General features: G+C 36.6%; 1 protein-coding gene across 1 annotated transcript in view; it reads right to left on the reverse strand.

The window, feature by feature from the left end:
- The window catches only part of CATSPERT (catsper channel auxiliary subunit tau), a 178326-nt gene that overhangs the window by 11740 nt on the left and 142498 nt on the right, over positions 1-24088 (reverse strand). The window contains 1 exon segment of the mRNA XM_040475854.1: positions 19315-19373. Within this exon segment, the coding sequence (XP_040331788.1) occupies positions 19315-19373 (59 nt within the window).

The following is a 24088-nucleotide window of genomic DNA, read 5'->3' on the forward strand; positions in this document are numbered from 1 at the left end:
GATATGTCTGAGAATTTTTTTAGATCTATTCTCTTTGAGGGTCACTGAGCTTCTTGGGTCTGTGGGTTTACACCTTTCATCAAATTTGAAAAACTTTTAGACATTATTTCTTCAAATACATTTTTTAAGTTTCTCCTATGAGTCTTCAATTACACGTACATTTTACCATTGTATGTATTTATTATTTTCTTACTGGATGCTGAGACTGAGAAATTTTACATTTTTGGTTGCTAGATTTTGCTTTCTTCTTTAATCTAGTATTTTACTTTATTTTGATGTACATTAATATACATAGAAACAGTTGGACTCTTTTGAAGTTTGCTTTTAAGCTTTATTGGTGTTGGCATTGTCCAAAAGCCTTTAAGGTAAGGATGACTTAGCCTCTCTACTAAGATGATAGCCTTCTATTTTCTGTCACATGTGTTATGAGTCTTTCCTCTTTGGCATATAGGAAAATGGTTTATTTCTAGCTATATGAGCTCCTAGAATGTTCTACCTAACATTTTCAATGGTTCTTTTTCTTGCCTCCAGTATTTCACTCATCAGTGAATGAGTACTCAGTCTAGTACTCAATGACTGAAGGGGACCTCCTTCAGTTATCTGGAGATTTCTTGCTCTACATTTCCTTCCTCTCTGGTACTCTACTCCACAAATTCTGCCTCTGCCTGCCAAAGTCCAATATCCATCTCTTCAACTCAGTGAGACTTCCAAGCTCTGTTTTGGTTCTGTCTCCTTGTGCTGCTATGTAGTAAACTGGTATGACTGTACGGCGTACTTTGTCCTTTTCTCTAAGTAATCACAGTCCCATGCTGCCATCTTCCCATTGTCTGAAACTGCCTTTCCATATTTTTTTCCTGTTTTTTTTATTGTTTAAGGCAGAAAGATAAATCATGTCCCTGTAAACTCCATCTTCACTAGAAGCAGAAATGTGACATTTACTTTTCATGGATCTACCATATACATTATTTGGTTCAGCAGAGATTAACATTTATATAATAATAATATATATAACATATATATATATTTTAATATTATAATGTCATAAATATTGTAACAATTATAAATTAATTTTTCTTAGATTTAAAATAGACTCTATATGCTCTATAAACAAAGCATAGGAGATTTAACTAGAGCAAAACAATAGAATGTACTAGAAACCTTGACAAAGAAATGACAATATGTGAATAACAACAGCAAAAAGAAAATGGAAGGGACAGGAAAATTAAGGTATTTAAAAAAATTTTTTTAACGTTTTTATTTATTTTTGAGAGAGAGAGCATGAGTGGGGGGGGGGGAGGGATGGGGAAACACAGAATCTGAAGCAGTCTCCAGGCTCTGAGCTGTCAGCACAGAGCCTGATGCAGGGCTTGAACTCTTGAACCATGAGATCATGACCTGAGCCGAATTCAGACACTTAACTGACTGAGCCACCCAGTCACCCCAGAAAATGAAACTTAAAACAAATAGATTTACATTGGGGCTCCTGGGTGGCTCAGTTGGTTGAGCATCTGACTTGGTTTCAGCTCAGGTCATGATCTCACAATTTGTGGGTTCAAGCCCCACATCAGGCTCTGTGTTGACAGTGTGGAGACTGCTTGGGATTCTGTCTCTCAGTCTCTCTCTGTCCCTCCCCCACTCTCTCTCTCTCAAAATCAATAAATAAACATTTACAAAACTTTTATCTTTCATAGTAGGAAATTGATAAATAATGCCTATAGTAACAAGAATTTTTCAAAAAATATTAATCAGAGCATTATAATCGTTAGAAAAATTTTAAAAAAAAGTCTAATAAAACTGAGAAGAAACATTGGAGAAGGAAGGTTTGAAATATTATAAATGCTCTAAATCATCTTTCAGGGTGTGATATCAACACATTCTACCTGAAGTTGATTAGCTGATAAATAATATAGAATTTGAACTACATAAGTTATAATAAAACTCACTGGAAGAATTACAAAGCAAAATGTTAAAAGTAGTTGTCTGGAGGAAGTGTGACTGATAGTGTGGTTATAGGTGAAGAATGACTTTTACTTTTCATTTATACCGTTCTATGCAGACTGATTTTGGGGGGACTGTGTGGGTGTAGTTTGAATTAAAAAAAAAGCTGAGGGGTTCCTCGGAGGCTGAGTTGGTTAACCATCTGACTTCAGCTCAGGTCATGATCTCATGGCTAGTGGGTTCAAGCCCTAGGTCAGGCTCTGTGCTGACAGTTCAGAGCCTGGAGCCTGCTTCGGATTCTGTGTCCACCTCCCTCTCTCTGCCCCTCCCCCACTCATGCTTTCTTTCTCTTTCAAAAATGAATAAACATTAAAAAAAAAGCTGAGGGGTAGGAGAACATAAAAGCTTAAACCTTATAAAAAACTACAAAGAGCATTCTTTTTAATTTTTTTTTTGAGAGTGCAAGTGAGCAAGTGAGTGAGGGGCAGAGCGAGAGGGAGAGAGAGAGAGAGAAGCAGCACTCACCCAAGGGTCATGTTTTACCCGAAGCTGGGCTTGAGCTCACTCAAAGTGAGGCTTGTGCTCATCTGAAGCAGGGCTCAGTCTGACCTGAAGCAGGGCTTGTACTCACGTTTTTGTTTTGTTTTGTTTTTTTTGAGAGAGAGAGAAAGTTACATAGGACATTTTTCATAGGAAATTGGTTAAATAATTTTTGTACAGGCTCACAATGAGAGACAATAGAATCTACTAGTTTACAGCACAGATTTCAAACTCAGTCTGCCTCAGCTCAAAACCCAGGCTTACCACTTGATTTCCAGATGTTCTCAGACTAATCAGTTAGCTGCTCCATGACTTACCTTTCCCACATATATAATAAAGTAAAAATATCTACTTCACAGTATTGTTATGAGGATTAAATGAGTTAATGTATTAGGATACTAATACAGTAACTTGTGATAAAAGTATTGGCTATTATTATAAAAAAGAATGAGATCTTGCCATTTGACAATATGGATGAACCTAGAGGGTATCATGCTAAGTGAAATAAGTCAGACAGAAAAAGACAAATACTATATGATTTCACTTACATGTGGAATCTGAAAAACAAAACAAAAAAAGAAAACTAGACTCTTAAATACAGAGAAAAAACGGGTGGTTGTCAGAAGGGAGGCAGGTAGGGGGGATGGGCAAAATAGATAAAGGGAATTAAGAGGAACAATTTTCCAGTTGTAAAATACATAAGTCATTTTGTATGGGGCTGCAGCATGGAAATATAGTTAAAGGTACTACAGCAGCATTATGTGGTGGTAGATGATGACCACACATCATAATGAGCATTGAATAATGTATTGAATTGTTGAATCAATATGTTGTCCATCTGAAACTAATATAACACTGTGTTAATTATACTTTTTTTTTTTTTTAATTTTTTTTTTTCAACGTTTATTTATTTTTGGGACAGAGAGAGACAGAGCATGAACGGGGGAGGGGCAGAGAGAGAGGGAGACACAGAATCGGAAACAGGCTCCAGGCTCCGAGCCGTCAGCCCAGAGCCTGACGCGGGGCTCGAACTCCCGGACCGCGAGATCGTGACCTGGCTGAAGTCGGACGCTCAACCGACTGCGCCACCCAGGCGCCCCTAATTATACTTTAAATAAAAACTATTGGCTATTATTAAGATAAAAATATTTTAGCCATTTAAAGTAATGAATTTGATATACAGGTTGTACAAGCAATGTGATAACACATGAAAATTTAAGGTACAGAACAATATGGCTAGTTGATCATAATAAGCAGTCTGGAAAAGTGCCAGTCGCATATAAGGATGTCTTTGCAAAACTGACTCAAGTGGGATAGGACAAATTCAATAGACAATAATTAAAAAAATTTTTTTAATAATTAAAATATATGATTATGCATTTGCCAAAATCCATTGATCTGTACTTCACAAAGAATGAACATTAATGCACGTAAAATACAACCAAAACAATAAAAAAAAAAGAATGTTAGTAGTCAAGAAATAATGCAGACATTGATAAATGAATCTAATTGTATTATAAATGTAATTACACTGAAAGGGGTAGGAGAAAAAAGTGGCCATAGTAACTTTGGAAAATAATGTTTTGAGTGGAAACTCTAAGGCTAAAGACAAAGTAAACTGTACATAAACACTGTGCACTAGAAGGTAAATTTGTTCTTCATGAGTATGGTATAATTTAGTAATTCTGACACTGCTTTGTATTTATATTGGGGCTGAATAAATAAATAAATGAATAGTGGATGATGACAGCAGGTTTCTCACTATGGGAGAGAGAAGTTACTTTAGATACAAGCAAGAAAAGTGGGTTAGAATAACTCAGTGATACTGGAGCAAGTTCAGAGACATCAGTAGAAACTTAGAAAAATATATAGAGAGTTGGATACATACAGAAACAAGTATAAATATATCTAAATATTTGAGTTTGCATACATACATATATTAACTGTCCTCTGAGAAAGCCTAGACACAACAGCAACAAACACACACAGTTCCCAGAGCCTGGTTTCAAGTATCATTCTCCAGTAAAAATAACCAGGGATCCTTGTAGAAATGGTTGATTTTAGGACTGGGGCAAGAGATATACAAGATACACCTGGAACATCTTATAGTACAAAAAGTAGGAAAGTGCTCAAAAAACAAAAGGATGGGGGCATGTCAAAGGGACACAGGACATACTGAAAGAGTTCCTAATGGCCACCCAACCACCCACCCACCCACACATACACAATAACATCGTATTGGATTATAACCCAAAATATAAAATATATTTATTTAGCAATAAAATACCTCAAAAAAAAAAAAAAAAGAAAGAAAGAAAGAAAGAAAAGAGAGAAGAAAAGAAAAAAGAAAGTAAGAAATTCGCTGATATAACTAGGGAGGATCTGGTTCCAGGGACTCAAGTGAGCAAGTCACTATCTCTTCATATCTTTCTTGCTCTGTGTTTTTTTTTTTTTTAATGCATTCTTTCTTAGATCACAGCTAGCTCTTGCTATAAAAGAATAAAGATTTCTCTTAATATTCTTATATCAAATTATATGGTTATCCTGGTAGCCATAGAGACAGTATCAAGTTTGTCAACTACACCAAGGATCAGAGTTGAGTCAGGGATGATATCCTCAGGAAGGGATACTGACAGACAAAAATATGTTAACTATATGGACAACTAATATGTACATTCATGCCTCATTTTATCATGTGTTGTTTTATTGTACTTCCCAAATATTGTTTTTTTAAAATAAATTGAAGATTTGTGGAAACCTGGTGTCAAGCAAGTGTATCAGTGCCATTTTCCAAGAGCATTTGCTCATTTTGTGTCTCTGTGTTACATTTTGGTAATTCACACAATGGTTCAAACTTTTTCATTATTTTTCTACTTGTGCTGATTTGTGATCATTTATTACAACACTGGAAGCTCAGATGATGGTTAGCATTTTTTAGCAATAAAGTACTTTTAAATTAAGGTATTTGCATTTTTTAGACATAATGCTATTGCACACTTAATAAACTACAGTACAATATAGGCATAACTTTTATATGCACTGGGAAACCAAAAAATGCATTTGACTTGCTTTACTGTGATATTCACTTTATGTGGTGGTCTGGAACCAAACCTGCAATATCTCTGAGGGTGCTTGCTGTGTTGAAATAACTGCCTATCTATTTCAACAAAAACATCAGTAGATTTTTACCTCATACCAGAAAAAAAAGTATAAGTGAATTAATCCCATGTAAACATAAAAAACCTGTACTAGAAAGACATCTAAGAAAATACTGACATAATCTTGGGAAGGGGAAATACCTTCTAAGAAAAATTACAAACTAACTGCCACAAAGGAAAAGGTGCCAGATTCGACAATATAAAAATTTAAAATTGCTGTAAGGACTCCAAAGAAGTTTAAAAACATAGATAACAAACAGTATTGATAACAAAGCATTGTTATTTGAAATATATAAAACGTTCTCACATATAAACACACACCCAATTTGCATATACGGGCTGAGTCAACAGAAATACAGATGGATAATAAACAGGTGAAAATTGTTCACTCATTAATAATCCGAAAAATGTAAATTAAAATAACAATGGAATATCATTTTTGTGTGAACTAACAAAAACTAAAATGAACAGGGTGTGGAATAGTGAATATTTTCTTACATTGTGGGTGCAAATACAAATTAGTAAATATGGTTTAAAGGATAATCTTGCAGGATTTATGTCAAAATTAAAAACACTCGTATATTTTGATCCAACAAGTCTACTTTTCATATTTATCCTATGGTATACTTGTACAGGTGAATAAAGATAATACTTACCATTTAGTAAGTGACTATTATGTTCCAAGCCCTTTAAAATTCTTTGAAATAGATGATAGTATAATCATTTTGCAGATGACAAAACTGAAACTCAGATGTAAATTGCCCAAAGTTATACGACCATGAAAGTGGAAGAATCTGCATTTGAACCTAGATATTTTTGCCTGTAAAATCCAAGGTCTTTTTACTATATCATACTAGTTCTCTTACCATCACCAAACACTGCCTTTAATTGGTAGGTAAAATCAAATTCCCCATTCCTCCCCACCTTTCTTGCATCCTGACCTTTGGGGAAATGATTTAGCATCCTGTCATTGTCAAGGTTTAAATAGAAACAAACTAAGCTGTATCTTGAAAGTCTTAATTTATGAAGGGGATCTAAAAATGTGAAGGAACTATTGAAAGACTGTCACCTGAATGAGCTATGAGTTGAAAGAGATGTTTGTTAGTCCTTTCCAATTCAGATTAGCACTCCAGAAGTTTGTCTCAAAATACTGCATTTCTTTAACACACTGTCTACCTTGGTTCATAAAAAAGTCTTCTTTTAACTTCAAACAACTTCAAAGTTTATTTCCCCACAGAATTCTGAAGATTTTGTGACTTTGTGAAGCAATTACCTTAGACTTTTATGAATTTGTTCTAGAATTCTGATGTCTTCAATTTACAAGCTTATTGCCCTAGGCGATAGATTCTTTCAAACTTCTAAATCTGTTAATCATACATAACCTGTTTTATGGCTTACCAACTGAATTTATCTTGTTCAGTTTACCTGTTGTATATACAGGTTTGACTACCATCCTTAAGGACAATATTTAAGGTAAGTTTTCCTTTTCTTTATAAAAATTCAACTCTTTATTTTGAAATACTGTAGATTCCCATGAGTTGTAAGAAATAATAGAACTCAAACCCTTTATTTAGTTTCTCTCAATAGTAACATCTTACAAAACTGTAGTAGAATATCATAACCAGGATATTGACATTATACAGTCAAGATGCAGAACATTTCCACAAGAATCCCTAAAGTCCTTTTATAGTCAGTCACATCCATTTCTTTCCTGCCCCCACTCCCTATTTAATGCCTAGGAACCACTAATCTGTTCATTTGTATGGTTTTGTAATTTCAAAAATATTATATAAATGGAGTCATACAGTGTATAACATTTTGGAATTGGCTGTTTTCAGTCAGAATAATTCTTTGGAGATTCATCCAAGTTGTATATATCAATACTTTGTTCCTTTTAATTACTGTTATTCCATGGTATGGATGTGCCACAGTTTATTTAGCCATTCACTAACTGAAAGACAATCTGGGTTGTTTCACTTTTTGGCTATTATGAATAAGGCTGCTATGAATATTTGTGTTTATATTTTTCTGTGAATATAAGAATTTGTCTGGGATAAATGCTCAAGAGTGCAATTCTTGGGTTTCATGGCAGTTGCATAGTTTTTTGACAAACTGCCAAACTATTTTCAGGTGTGGCTGTAAAATGCTTAATTCCCATGAGCAATTTCTCAACATTTCACCAGTATTTGATTTTATTATTGTTTCTTATTTTAGGCATGAGACTTAGGTCAGAGTTTGGTTTTGTTTCCCAACAGATGTCCAGTTGCTCCAACACCACTTGTTGAAAGGCTATCTTTCCTCCATTGAATTGCTTTTGCATAACTGTCAAAAATCAGACATGTTTTTGTGGGTCTATTTCTGGCATATTTATTCTGTTTCATTGATATTTGTGTCTCTCTCAGCTCTAATAGCACACTGTCTTAATTTGTGGTTATTGTAGCTCTATAGTAGGACTTAGCATCAGTTAAAAAGATACCCCTTACTTTAACCTTCTTTTTAAAGATAACTTTAGCTATGCTAGCCCTGTGCCTTTCTACATATATTTTAGAATGACCTTGTCTATGTTTACAAAGAGCTGGAGTTCAGATAGAAATTGTATTAAATCAGGAGAGGTGTAGAAGATGGTAGCAGAGTAGGAAGACCCTAGGCTCATCTCGTCATGTGAACACAACTAGATAACTATCAAAACATCCTAATTAGGGGTGTCTTCATGTGACTTTTGATCCTGGGGCTGTGAATTGGAGACCCATGTTTGGTGTCGAAATTACTTAAAAAATAAAATTTTAAAAAAATCATCCTAAATACCTCAGAAATCACCCTGAAGACTGACAGAATAAACTATACAACTAAAGGGAGATAAGAGGCCACATTGAAGAAGGCAGGAAGTGTGTAGACATGGTTTAGAGGAGAAATGGATCATGGGTACTGCAGAGGGGAGGGAGCCATAGTTGCAGAGAAGGCTGAGAGAGAGTATGGCACATAGGGGATCACACAAGGAGAATATTTCCTCAAAGCCACTGGCTGGGAAAAAGAGAGGGGCTGATTTTTGTGAGTCTGCCACCAGCGTGGCTTAAAGCTTAGAGTTTTAAAGGTCAGTCAGCTTGGCTGGGATAGAGCACTGAGGGCACTGCCCATCTCCTGGAGAGAAGGGCCCAAATAACCTGGGGGCAGACAGCATGGAAGCAAATATTTGAAGAACACCTCGGGCACACAAGGGGAGAGATTATTTGCTCTTCTTGGAGTCAGCCCTTGAGAGGTAGCATGCGGGAGGATCTCTCTCCATGGACAAAGAAGCTGGCTGGAGCCATTTCCCTCCCCACCTCTCAGCATAATCACAGTCACCTGGGAGAAGCAATCCAGCATTGACACAGGCTGCCTAACTTGCTTACACCAAGTTCTACACCTCTGCTCTCTGGCAGAACTTCCCTTCTCAGTCAAGCTTGCCTCAGTCCCAGTGCAGTGAGCCCCACCCCGGAAACCAGCAAAACCCCTACCCACACCACATTCCCAAACAAAGAGTTCTGTAGGGCTTCAGTTCTAGTGAAAGAACTATCAGGTCTCATTTAACAAGTAGAACAGAGAACACCTAGTTTAAACTCACCACATTCTGGGCAAGGACCAAACACTGTCCACTGCAAGCAAGGAGAACCTCCACAGATGACCAGCCTAAAGGATACAGCAGCCAAAACGCAACAGCAGAGCGCACACACACATTAGAGACACTCCCTGATGCACCAGGCCCTGGAAACCACATGGCCACTTCTCATACAGCTATTGCTCTCTGGTGCAGAAAATATAACTGGCATTTCTAACACAGAGAAAAAGGCAGAGCCTTAGACAAAACCAAGACAGAGGAATTCATCCCAAATGAAAGAACAAGATAAGGTCACAGCCAGAGATCCAAGCGAAAAGACATAACTAACTAACATGATTGATGGAGAATTTAAAGCACCAATCATAAGGTTACTCACTGGGCTTGACAAAAGGATGAAAGACATCAGGGAGACCCTTATCACAGAGATAAAAGTTTTGAAAGAATCAGAAATAAAGAATGCAATAACTGAGATTGGAAAAAGGTTTCAGGCAATAAAAAGCAGGCTGGAATCAGCAGAAAAATGAATTGGTGATATAGAAGACAAAATAATGTGAAACAATGAAGCTGAACAAAAGAGAGAAGGAAGAATTATAGAACATGAGAATAGACTTAGAGCACTCAATGACTCCATCAAACATTAAAACATTTGTATCATAGGAGTACCAAAAGAATAAAAGAGAGAAAAGGAAGCAAAAGCCTTATTTGAGGAAATAACTCAAAACTTCCCTAATCTGGAGTAGCAAACAGACATCCAAATCCAGGAGGCAGAGAGAACTCCATCAAAGTCGACAAAAACAGGCCAATACCAAGACATGTTGTAGTTAAATTTGCAAAATATAATGATAGAGAAAAAAATCCTAAAAGCAGCAAGAAAAAACAAATTCCTAACCTACAAGGGAAGACCCATAAGGCTAGCTGCAGATCTCTCCACAGTACCTTACAGGCTTGAAGGGAATGGCACAGTATATTCAAAAGTATATTCAAAGTATATTCAAAGCTCAGAGCCTGGAGCCTGTTTCTGATTCTGTGTCTCCCTCCCTCTTTGTTCCTCCCCTACCTGTGCTCTGTCTCTCTCTGTCCCTCAAAAATATATAAACATTAAAAACAATGGGTAGAAGGCATGAATAAACATTTTTCCAAAGACGACATACAGACGGCCAACAGACACATGAAAAGATGCTCAACATCACTCATCATCAGGGAAATACAAATCAAAACTACAATGGGATACTACTTGACACCTATAAGATATTTGAATTACTATTTTTGGATTATCTGGGTAAATACATAGTATTTACTTTATTGAATCTTTACCATATTGAGTCTTCCAATCCCTGAACATGGTATGTTCCACCATTTATTTAGGCCTTCGATTCTTTCTGTCAACATTTTGTAATTTTTATCATACAGATTGTTTACATGTTTTGTTCAATTTGTAAGTATGTAATTTTCTTTGGAGTTATTGTAAATGTTGTTTTTTAAATTTTTGTTTCCACATTTTCATTGTTAGTATATAGAAATGCTACTTATTTTTTCATTTTGAATTTGTATCCTCCAACCTTACAGATCTCACTTATTATTTCTCATATTGTGTTATTGTTGTTGTTTTTAGACTCTATTTTATACACAATCATTCCATCTGAAAATATAGTTTTATTTCTTTTTTTCTAATTTATGTGACTTTTATTTCCTTTTCTTTTTTGTTACAATGGATAAAATTTCTAGTACTATATTAAAAAAGAGCATATATCATTGCCTTATTCCTTATCTTTGAAGAAGAGCATTCAGGCATTCACCATTGAGTTAATGTAAACTAGATTTTTGCAGATGCACTTTATCAAGTTGAGAAAGTTACCTTATAATAGTTTGTTGAGAGTTATGTCATGATTGTATGTTGAATTTTGTGAAAAAATCTTTGTGTCAACTGATACCATATTTTTCTCCTTTAGTCTGTTGATATGGTGAATTACATGACTGATTTTCAAATGTTGAACATGTCTTGCACATCTGGATATGATGAATTACATGGACTCATTTTCAAATATGGAACCAGCGTTGCATGGCATATAATTTTTTTATACTTGCTGTATAAGTGTGCTAATATTCTGTTGAGGATTTATGCATCTAAATTCATGAGCAATACTATTTTTAGTTTTTTCTTCCTTCCTTCCCTCCCTCTTTTTTCTTTTCCCTTTCCTTTCCTTTTTCCTTCTTTATCCCTTTTTTCTTCCCCCTTCCCTTTTCTTTCTTTTCTTTTTTCTTCCTTCCTTTCTTCCCCCTTCCCTTTTCTCTCTTTCCTCCCTTCCTTTCCTCCTTTCCTTCCTTCCCCCTTCCTCTTCCTTCCTTCCTTCCTTTCTTTTTCTTTCTTTCTTTCCCTTTCTTTCTTTTTCTTTCTTCTTCCTTCCTTCCTTCCTTCCTTCCTTCCTTTCTTTCTTTCTTTCTTTTCCTTCCTTCCTTCCTTCCTTCCTTCCTTCCTTCCTTCCTTCCTTCCTTCCTTCCTTGTCTTTATCTGGTTTAGGTAATAGCTACATAAAATTAGTTGGGAAGTACTGTTTAATCTTCTGTTTTTTGAAATAGATTGGGTAAAATTAGTGTTAATTCTTTCTTGACTGCTTGGTAAAATCCTCCAGTGAAACCATCTGTGCCTGGACACTTCTTTTCCAGGAGCTTTTAATTAGCAATTCAATTTTTTTTTTAATGGCTGTAAGACTATTCAGGCTGATTAATTCATCTTAATTGACATGGATAGTGTGTGGTTTTCCAGGACTTGGTCCACTTCTTCTAAGTTGTCAAATATATGAACCTAAATTTCTGGGCAGCATTTCCTTATTATCTGTTTAATTCTACAATGATATACTCTATTTCATTCCTGATGTTGGTGATTTGCATCTTTTCTCTTTTTATTTTTGCCATTCTTATTAGAGGTTTATTCATTTTGCTGATTTTGAAGAGTCACCTTCATTTGTTTCACTGATTTTCTCTATTATTTTCTAGTTTTCAAATTCATTAATATTTGCTCTTATCTTTATTATTTCCTTCATCCTCCTTGCTTTGGGTTTAGTTTGCCCTTCTTTCTATAAGCTCTTGAGATGAGAGCTTAGATTATTTATTTGACAGTCTTCATCTTCCAGTGTATGCATCTAGTGCTATACATTCCTCTCAATGGCTGTGTTAACTATGTCTTATCAGTTTTGATATGTTATATTTTCCTTTGTACTCAGTTCTATGTATTTTTTATTCCATTTGAGACTTCTTTTACCTGAAGATTATACAGAAGTGTATTGTTTAATTTATAAGCACTTGGAGGCTTTTCTGTTGTCTTTCTGTTGTTGATTTCTAGTTTGATTCCATGCTATGTAAATGACCCAAAGATGGCTTCTATATAGTTCCACCTACCAGGTTGTTTACCTCTTCAAAACAGGCTGAGACCCATTAGCTCAAAAGCCTGCCAGCGCCAAACTAAAATTTGTGTACATCCAATTGTTTTAAAAATAACCCAAATAGGGGTGCCTGGGCCGCTTAGTCAGTTAAGCATCTAAATCTTGATTTCAGCTCAGGTCATGATCTCATGGTTCATGGGATCAAGCCCCATGTCACTCTCTGCCCTGATAGCATGGAGCCTACTTGGGATTCTCTCTCTCCTCTCTCCCTCCTCCTCCCCCTGCATGTGCTCTCTCAAAATAAACATTTAAAAATAATAAAATAATAAAAATAACCCAAATTAGCTATTTAAAGCCCACCTGCTTTGCATACCATATGAAACTGTGCCTAACATATGCTAGCCATAGATAAGATAAACCCTGGGTATATAAAGACCTGTAGTCCCTGCTGCCCTTTAGACTTCTCTGACCCTGAGACTCCCTGCTGAGTGAAATGACCTAGATATGTAACCACCTCTCCAATAACCCTGTCACCCAGGAATTTCCATGCTATGTGGAAGTGGTGGCCTCTGTTCTATAGCCTCTGGATGGTCTCATGCTGTGAGGGACTTCCCCCCACATTCAAACCTATTAAAGTGTCACTCAAATAAGGCATGTGTGTGCTAAAGCCATGTTATGGTCATCTTTTTCCTTGATCAGCCCCCAAGTTCCTTCAGCCCTCTATATTCCAATGTGGTCAGAGAATAAAAGTTCATATGGTTTCAATTATATTAAATTTGCTGAAGTTGATTTTATGATCCATGATGTGGTCCATAAAATCTAAATGTTGCATGAGCACTTGAAAACAATGTGTATTCTGTTGTTGGGCAGAGTGCCAGGTCTTGTTGGCCTTTTTTTTTCAGGTCTTTTACTAGCTGATTTTTTTCTGTCTAGTAATTATAAATTACTGAGACTGGGCTGTTGACATACCCAATTAACTATGGATTTTATTTCCTCTTTCAGCTTTATCAAATTTTGTCTCATATATTTTTAGGCCCTGTTACTTTAGGGTTACTATGTCTTCCTGGTGGACTGATACTTTTATTTTTATATAGCATCCTTTTTTGTCTCTAGTAATTTTCTAATGTCTATCTAGTTTATCCAATATTAACACAGCCATTGCTGTTTTTTATGATTAATGTTTGCATGTCATATCTTTTCCCATTCTTTTGCTTTTGTTAAAAACAAATATGTAAGTTTTATGTTATTTCCTATACAATACATAATGTTGGGTCACGTTTTTTATTCACACTGCCAACTCTTTTTTTTTTTTTCAACGTTTATTTATTTTTGGGACAGAGAGAGACAGAGCATGAACGGGGGAGGGGCAGAGAGAGAGGGAGACACAGAATCAGAAACAGGCTCCAGGCTCTGAGCCATCAGTCCAGAGCCTGACGTGGGGCTCGAACTCACGGACCGCGAGATCGTGACCTGGCTGAAGTCGGACGCTTAACCGACTGCACCACCCAGGCGCCCCACTGCCAACTCTTTTAAATAGTGTATTTAGACCACTTATATTTGAAGTAATTACTGACATATTTGGGCTTAAGTCTGCCATTTTATTATTTATTTGTTTTCTGTTTGTTTCCTCTATTTCTCATTCCTCTTTTTTTTGTGGGTTAATATTTCTTAGAATCCCACATTGATTTATTTATGCTGTTTTTGAGTATATTGCTTTTTATAGTTTCATTAGTCGTGGTATTATATTTACATAACATCACAATTTACTGCTATTGATATTTTACCTCTTCAAGTGAAGTATAGAAATCTTACTCCTGTTTAGGCCCCTTCACTTTTAGAATATTATTGTCTTAATTATTTCCTCTACTTACAACGTGCATCAAGTAGATGGTGTTATAATCTTTGCTTTGACCATAACATCTTAAAACTCATGAGAAGCGGGATAGTCTGTAATATTTGCCCACTCTTATGTTCTTTTAATTCTGAAGTTCCAAGCCTTCTCTATTTTCTTTCTTTTTTCATTTCTTTTTCTTTTCTTCCTTCCTTCCTAGAGACTTTCCTTTAGCCATTCATTAAGGATCTGTTTGCTACCAACAAGTTCTCTTCATTTTCCTTTATCTAAGAATGTCTTTATTTCTCTGTCACTTCTGAAGGACATTTTTCCCAGGTGTAGAATTGCCTGTTCTTCTCTTTCAGTACTTGAAAAAATGTTGTGCCACCTCTTTCTTATCTCCATAACTTTAGATGAGAAAATCACTGTCATTCAAATAGATATTCCCCTGGTCTATGTGTCTGTTTTTGTGCCAATACCATGCTGTCTTGATGATGACAGCTTTGTAGTAGAGGCTAAAGTCCGGGATTGTGATGCCTCCTGCTTTGGTCTTCTTCTTCAAAATTACTTTGGCTATTAGAGCAAACTGAGGGTTGATGGGGGGTGGGAGGGAGGAGAGGGTGGGTGATGGGTATTGAGGAGGGCACCTTTTGGGATGAGCACTGGGTGTTGTATGGAAACCAATTTGACAATAAATTTCATATATAAATAAAAATTAAAAAAAAAAAAACAAAAAAAACAAATAGATATTCCCCTGTAGATAATGCATTGTTTCTCTATGACTTCTTTCAAGGTTTTTTTTTTCTTTAAGTTTTCAAATGTGCAATGATGATGTGACCTGGTGTAGATTTCTTAGGATTTATCCTCTTTGAGACTTGCTCAGCTTCTTGAATCTATTAGGTTTATGTCTTCCACCAAATTTGAGAAGTTTTCAGTCATTATCTCCTTTAAATACTCTTGCTCTTTCATTTTTCTTCTTCTCCTCTCCCCCTCCTCCTCCACTTCCTCCTCCCTTTTTTCCTCCTTCTCCCTCTCTCCCTGTCCCTCTCCCCTCTCCAATCCTTCTGGAACTCAAATAATATGAATGTTAACTCTTTTGCTATTGATCAAGAGGTCCCTAAAACTCTGTTAATTTTCTTCAGTTTGTTTTCTTTCTATTGCTTAGACTGTGTAAATTCTGTTGGTATTTTCTTAAATTCACTGCTTCTATCCTCTGTCATCTCCAATCTACTATTAAGCCCTTTAAGTGAGATTATTATTTTGGTTAGCCTTTTTCAGTTCTATACTTTCCATTGATCTTTTCTACAACCTCTATGTCTGTGCTGATAATTTTTGTTTCAAGAGAACTTCTGATTGCTTGGTGAAGCTTTTTTATGGTGATTGCTTAAACTCCTTGTCAGTTATTTTAACATGATTCATCTTGGTGTTTGCATCTTTTGATTATCTTCTCTCATTTATGTTGTGATTTTCCTGGTTCCTGGTATGAAAAATGATGTTCAAGTATATCCTGGATACATAGGATCTTATATTATGAGACCCTGGATTCTTTAAAAAATGTATTTTTAAGTTTATTTATTTTGAGAGAGAGAGAAATCGAGCAGGGGAGGGGCAAGGAAAGGGAGAGAGAGAATCCCAAGCAAGTTCTGCACTGTCAGCACAGAGCCTGATGTGGGGCTCAAACTCATGAAACCGTGAGATCATGACTTGAGCAGAAATCAAGAGTTGTATGCTTAACTGACTGAGCCACCCAGGTGCCCCCCAGAAAAATTTTTAGCAGGAAGTCACCCTGTTGGGATGTAGCATGGGGCCAGCCAGGTGGATGTACATGTTCAGCTTCCTACCAGGTATCCCTGACACCACCCAGCAAAAGTGGGGCAATGACTCATACTGTCGTATTGAAGACAAATAGAATGAACATTGAGCATCCTCCCTGACTCTGATAACACCTTCTCAATGAAAGTGAGGCAGCCACTTGAACCACATTTTACCTCCAATGAGGGTGTTTACCTCCCATGTGGGTGTAATATCATCTCTCCACTAAGCCCCCTGACACCAGGGATTGGGGAAAGAGAAACAGAGTGCCAAGTAGCCTGTCTCCCCACTACTTAGTTTTGCCTCATTGATGTCAGGTGGGGATGTAGGCTCAATTCCCTACTGGATCCTACTGACATAGGGGGCAAGGGAAAAACTAGTGCTAGCCAAGACTCCATTACACAGCCTCATTAAATTTTGTTGCTACTAAGTGTGGATGGAGGCTCAGTTGGCTATTGGACCCAACTGATACCATCCTGGTGGTAGAATCAGAGTATTGGTTACTTTCACAAGCCAGGGGATGAGAAGATCAGCTTCTAGCTTAGCCCCACCAACACTATCCTATCAAGGGATATCGGAGTATTGCCTTGTTCTGCTGGGTGGAGATAGCAGAACAGCTGCCTGCTCAGTCCTACTTCCACCTAATGGGGAAACCACAGTGTGCCACCTGTTTATCAGGGGTAAGGGTGGAGTATGAGATAAAAGATCAACTTCCTACTTGTATCCACTGAAACCATGTGCTGGGAGAGGAGTGTAATTTTTTCATTGGAGTTTGGCTGGAGTAGGGCAGGCATTGCTAAAACAGTTTACTGGTGTTAGCCTACCCCTTTCTGGGTTTCTTGGTTAGAGGGAACAGGCTTTCCTTGGAGCTTTAGTCTGTGCCTATTGGCAGCTTCTAGTTGCAGGCTTCTGCAGTATCCTGTTGAGAATATATTAGGAACAAATAAGGACACTTAGAAAACTCACACCATGTCCTCAGATCCCCAGGAAGCCTACCTCCTTCTTTCTTTGTTTCAGAGATTTCTTATGCTTGTTTGTTAAAGGTATATATATTTTTAGTTGTGATGGGAAGAATCTAGGAGGAATGGGGTTATTCCATCTTGTCCAAACTGAAGTCTCTTCATTTTAATATAAAGCTTTTGAATGTTTGTAGGTTCCTTTAGCACTACTATTTAATTTCTCAATGCTTTTATAGTAACACTTTTTTTTACTTTATTTTTAATTTTTTTATTTTTTAGAATATTTTTTAATGTTTATTTATTTTTGAGAGAGAGAGAGAAACAGAGTGCAAGCAGAGTGAGGGGCAGAGAGAGGGAGACACAGAATAGAAGCAGGCTCCAGGGTCCAAGCTGTCAGCACAGAGCCTGATGCAGGCTCAAACTCATGGACCACGAGATCATGCCCTGAGCTGAAGTCGGATGCTTAACCAACTGAGCCACCCAAGCACCCTTATTTTTTTTTTTTTTACTTTAAACAGTAGTATTACAAGATTACAGATTTGTGAAGATAATCTGGGATGTCCTTACCCTAGGATTTACAGGATAATCTCATCTTGATTCCTACTTTAATGGTATAAATGAAGGCTGTTCTTTCTCCTCCACCATGCCTCTTCCTAATGCCATGATAATTCTTTTTCCTTTATCCTTTATCTTTTTTTATACAGTGATGAGCTTTTGCATATAAATTATATAAATATTGTGTGTATGTGTTTGTGTTTCTAACAGAGAAATTACAGGGTTTTAGCTGAGTTGAATATACCAGTCCCCACATGGGCCTTGACTGCCTCCAATCTAGAGTCTTGGGAAGTTGTGGCATGCAGTTCTTCACATCCACAGGTGGCCTTTGGCCTTGGCTGCAAGTGATCTAGAGGGGATCAGGAGTATAGGATATCTGGGAATAAAAACTATAGAGTGTCATTTGCCTAACACTACCAATACTTTTAGGGGGCTGTCACAAAGCAGTTGGTAGAAAGAAACTATTTTAGTGGTAACAGCAAAAATACAAAATCTATGTGGCAGACAAAATATAACATCTATTGGGTGACTACTTTGTACTACTGTGCCAGGTGCCAGAAGATAAAAAGATAAGTAAGATAAATACCTTACTCCAATGTAGAAAAGACTATGGTCAAATATCGTATAAAAGATAGGATATTGCTTTGGTGGTAATATGCTAAATCACCTAAAGTGCCATAGCTAATATGTAGTCAGGCTCAATCTGAAGCTAGTTGTCAAATCATCTTTAACTGTCAATGCTACTTTGCCTATGCCTGCTGTACTTTGTAAACTTATCTCACTTAGAACAATTATGTTACTGTATATATAATGGTTTACTCCAAATGAGTCTTTCTGCTACCTCACTATAAGGTCTTTTAAGTTCAAGATATTCATATACCAAATCCTACTATCTACAAAAAATATTAGTAGGGGGTTCCAATGTCTTGGATTATGAAGTCAGTTAGTCATTAAAAATTACAAGGAAAAGCACTTTGATTTTTTCCCCTTGTGAGAGATGATTCTTACCTACTGAATGTAAAATAGGAAGTAGACCAAAATTTTATTTCTCTTCTCACCTTCCATGTCAGTATTTCTTTCTTGCCTGGTTGTCCTAAGTCACACACCCCTGTTCCATTTCTGCAATACTTACTGCTATTTTCAAGACGCAGAAGAGGAATCCATTATAATTAATTTCAAGTATTAATGGACAAAAGAGATGAGAATGGCTTCTTTAAAACTATTCATATCAAAACAGATGGGCAGAGGTGGTCTATGCTTCCCTAGTGCTATTGTGAATTGCCCACTAAGCAATAGATATATGGGGGGAAGCAGAAGTAAAGAATTCAGAAGTGTAGCCTGCTAAAGTTAATGTTGTTTATAGTGCTTTATAATAATTTATAGATTTTTATATGATAAATATATAGGATAAATATATAATAAATTTTATTTATAACAGATTCATAATAATGCATATGCTTGCTTGATGACAGAATAATATCAGTAAATATTAATTCAAACAATGTAAAATATTAATGATTTTTAAATGATCTATCAATCTACTTACTGATTTGCCCTTTTTATTTGAATTTTTTTGTCCATGGAACTTATCTTGCATTAACCTATCTGAAAAAGAATTAAGAAAAAGATTATATAAATAAGTTAGCACTTGTGGCATTTGACAAACACGATCTATAGGCATGTCTCTAACTAGTGATGGTGCAGCATAGCAATTAAGAGCACAGGTTCTGGGACCAGACTGCTTGGACTCAAACAGTCTCTGTAAATAACCATCTAACTTTGGACAGAATATTACTTATTTTGGCTCTCTCTGTCTCAATTTCCTCCATCTGTCAAAAGATAAAGATCCCCTGCCATAAGGCATGTGATTTTAAGAGCTAAAGCATCTAACACTGGTCTGGAACATAATAAGCACAAAAAGAATGCAACTTTTGTTGTTTTTGTTACTACTACTCCCTTTGCTCTGACTCCTGATGTACTGTAACCTTGGGTCTGTCACCTAATAAGTCCAATTACTATTTTCAATAGTATTGTTAAAATGCATGCATTAAGTTATTAAAATTAAATGTCACAATGGTCTATATTTTTATGTCTTTTAGTCAGATGACAGTAAATATTTGTATGGAGTACTCCTATTTTTCTGGTTCCTAATGCTAGTTCAAAAAATAAAAACTAAATTACGAACAAACAAAACCTCATCATTGCACTCTATGTGGTTCTGAATGTTTTTTGTGGGTGTTAAATTTTATGCACGTTATTCAAAGTTGTGTTTGACTGGATATTTAAAAGATTGCTTTTACTCTTCCTTCTTGGAATCTCATTTTAGCATATCCTCTAGGAGTCATTTGGGTAATCTTCCATTATACATTTACTATACATACCCAAATCTATAAAGCTGTGTAAACAATCTACATCCTAGATACTTTTCATTAATAATTCTGTATTTCCTCAATAATTCATGACCCTAGGAGGAATCTCATGAAATAAACTAAAATAATTTATAAAGTATAGAATGGAACAATTATAGTCTTTAATTATTGGTAGTCCTAGGCTGAGATAAATGCGCATAAATATGTACATTTATATAAGGGAGTGAGAGGTATCAATGAAAGTAGTTCCAAAGTAATGGAGCTAGGCAAATCCTCTAAATTTTTTACAAATAATAATAAATCAAGGAATTCAACAAGAGTGAATCAACTCTAAGTATACTGCATTTCATTTATTTATTTTTGTAAAAGCAAAACTAACTTATGCTTTTTTTTCAAGTTTTTATTTAAATTCCAGTTAGTAAACATACACGGTAGTATTAGTTTCAAGTGTAAAATTTAATGATTCATTACTTACATACGACACCCAGTGCTCATCACTATTAGTGCCTTCCTTAACCCATCACCCATTTAACCTAGACTCCCACCCACCTCCCCTCCAGTAATCCTCACCTGTTCTCTACAGTTAAGAGTCTGTTTCCTGGTTTGCCTTTTTTTTTCCCTTCACATTTTCATCTGTTTTGGTCCTTAAATTCCACATATGATTGTAATCATTTGGTATTGGTCTTTCTCTAACAGTTCACTTAGCATGATACATTCTAGTTCCATCCATGTTGTTGTAAATGGCAAGATTTCATTCTTTTTGATCACCAAGTAATATTCTGTGTGTATGTGTGTGTGCATATGTGTGTGTGTGTGTGTGTGTGTGTATGGACATGGGCTCTTTCCATAGTTTGGTTATTGTTGATAATGCCGCTACAAACATTGTGGTGCATGTGTCCATTCAAATCAGTATTTTTTATTTCTTTGGGTCAATACATAGTGGTGCCATTGCTGGACTGTAGGATAGTCCTATTTTTAACTTCTTGAGGAACCTCCATACTGGTTTCCAGAGGGGCTGCACCAGTTTTCATTCCCACCAACAGTCTAAGAGGATTCCCCTTTATATACATCCTTGCCAACACCTGTTGTTTCTTGCATTGTTCATTTTAGCCATTCTGATAGGTATCAGGTGGTATCTCATTGTACTTTTGATTTGTATTTCCCTGATGATGAGTGATGTTGAGCATCTTTTCATGTGTCGGTTGGCCATCTGGATGTGTTCTTTGGGAAAATGTTTATTTATGCCTTCTACCCATTTTTTTAATGTTTATTTTTGAGAGAGAGAGAGCACAGGTGGGGGAGGAACAGAGAGAGAGGGAGACACAGAATCAGAGCTATCAGCACAGAGCCCAGCATGGGGCTCGAACCTACGAACGGTGAGATCATGACCTGACCCAAAGTCAGATGTTTAACCAACAGAGCCACTCGGGTGCATCTCTTTCACCCATTTTTAATTGGATCATTTGGTTTTGGGGTGTTGGGTTGTATAAGTTCTTTATATATTTTGGATACTAACCTTTTATCAGATATGGCATTTGCAAATATCTTCTCCCATTCCATAGGTTGCCTTTCAGTTTTGTTGATTGTTTCCTTTACTGTGCAGAAGGTTTTTATTTTGATGAAGTCCTAATAGTTCATTTTTGCTTTTGTTTCCCTTGCCTCAGGAGACATATCTAGTAAGAAGCCGCTACAGCTGATGTCAAAGAAGTTACTCCCTCTGTTATCTAGGATTTTAATGGTTTTCTGTCTCATATTTAGGTTTTTAATCCACTTAGAATTCATTTTTGTGTGTGGTGGTAAAAAAGTGATTCAGTTTCATTCTTTTGCATGTTGCTGTCCAGTTTTCCCAACACCATCCATTGAAGAGACTATCTTTTTCCCATTGAATATTCTTTCTTGCTTTGTTGAAAACTAATTGACCATATAGTTGTGGGTTCATTTCTGGGTTTTCTATTCTGTTCCATTGATCTATGTGTCTGTTTTTGTGCCAGTACCATACTTACTGTCCTGGTGATTACAAGTTTGTAATATAACGTGAAGTCTGGAACTGTGATGTCTCCAGTTTTGCTTCTCTTTTTCAAGGTGGCTTTGGCTATTGGGGTCTTTTGTCATTCCATACAAATTTTAGGATTGTTTGTTCTAGCTCTGTGAAGATTGTTGGTGGTATTTTGATAGGGATTGCATTAAATGTGTAGATTGCTTTGGGTAGCGTGGACATTTTAACAATATTTGCTCTTCCAATCCAGGAGCATGGAGTGATTTTCCACTTGTTTGTGTCATCTTCAATTTCTTTCATCAGTGTTTTATAGTTTTCAGAGTACAGGTCTTTCACCTGTACTTTGGTTAGGTTTATTCTTAGGTATCTCATGGTTTTTGGTGTAATTGTAAATGGGATTGATTCCTTGATTTCTCTTTCTGCTATTTCATTATTGGTGTATAGAAATGCAACAGATTTCTGTATGCTGATGTTGTATCCTGTGACTTTAGTGAATTTGTATATCAGTTCTAGCAACTTTTGGGGGGAGTTTTTGGGTTTTCTATGTAAAGCATCCTGTCATCTGCAAATAGTGAAAGTTTGACTTTGGATGCTGTTTTATTTCTTTTTGGTGTCTGATTGCTGAGGCTAGGACTTCCAGCAGTTTGTTAAAAAACAAAACAAAACAAAAAAAAAACCATGGTGAGAATGGACATCCCTGTCTTTTTCCTGACCTTAGAGAAAAGTTCTCAGTTTTTCCCCATTGAGGATGATATTAGCTGTGGACTTTTCATACATGGACTTTATTATGTTGAGGTATGTTCCCTCTAAACCAACTTTGTTGAGGGTTTTTATCATGAATTGGATGTTGTACTTTGTCAAATGCTTTTTCTGTTTCTATTAAGAGGATTGTATGGTACTTACCCTTTTTTTTTTTTTATTGATGTGGTGTATCACATTGATTGATTTGCAAATATTTTTTTAAAGGTTTATTGGGGCGCCTGGGTGGCTCAGTCGGTTAAGTGGCTGACTTCGGCTCAGGTCACAATCTCGCGGTCCGTGAGTTCGAACCCCATGTTGGGCTCTGGGCTGATGGCTCGCAGCCTGGAGCCTGCTTCCGATTCTGTGTCTCCCTCTCTCTCTGCCCCTCCCCTGTTCATGCTCTGTCTCTGTCTCAAAAATAAATAAAACGTTAAAATTTTTTTTTTTAAATAAAGGTTTATTTATTTTGATATTCAGAGAGATCAGGGGAGGTAAACAGGGAGAGGAAGAGAGAGGGAATCCCAAGCAGGCTCCACTGCTTGTAGTGGAGAGCCCAATGAAGGGCTCAAACTCACCAATTGTGAGATCATGACCTGAGCCTAAATCAAGAGCTGGATGTTTGACTGAGCCACCCAGGTGCCCCTGATTTGTGAAAATTGAGCCACACTTTCAACCCAGGAATAAATCCCACTTGATCATGGTGAATGATTCTTTTAATGTACTGTTGAATCCGATTTGCTAGTACTTGCTTGAGAATTTTTGCATTCATGTTCACCAGGGATATTGGCCTGTAGTTCTCTTTTTTAGTGGGGTCTTTGTCTGAATTTGGTATCAGGGTATTGCTGGCCTCATAGAATGATTTAAGTTTTCCTTCCTTTTCTATTTCTTGGAATAGTTTGAGAAGAATGGGTATTAACTATTTAAAAAAAATTTTTTTTAACATTTTATTTATTTTTGAGACAGATAGAGACAGAGCATGAATGGGGGAGGGGCAGAGAGAGGGAGACACAGAATCGGAAGCAGGCTCTAGGCTGCGAGCCATCAGCCCAGAGCCCGACGCGGGGCTCGAACTCACGGACCGCGAGATTGTGACCTGAGCTGAAGTCGGACGTTTAACCGACTGAGCCACCCAGGCGTCCCAGGTATTAACTCTTTAAATGTTTAGTAGAATTTGCCTGTGAAGACATCTGTCCCTGGACTTTTATTTGTTGGGA

Source organism: Herpailurus yagouaroundi, unplaced genomic scaffold, assembly GCF_014898765.1.
Source record: "Herpailurus yagouaroundi ecotype Mexico unplaced genomic scaffold, PumYag 140, whole genome shotgun sequence".
Lineage (NCBI taxonomy): Eukaryota > Metazoa > Chordata > Mammalia > Carnivora > Felidae > Herpailurus > Herpailurus yagouaroundi.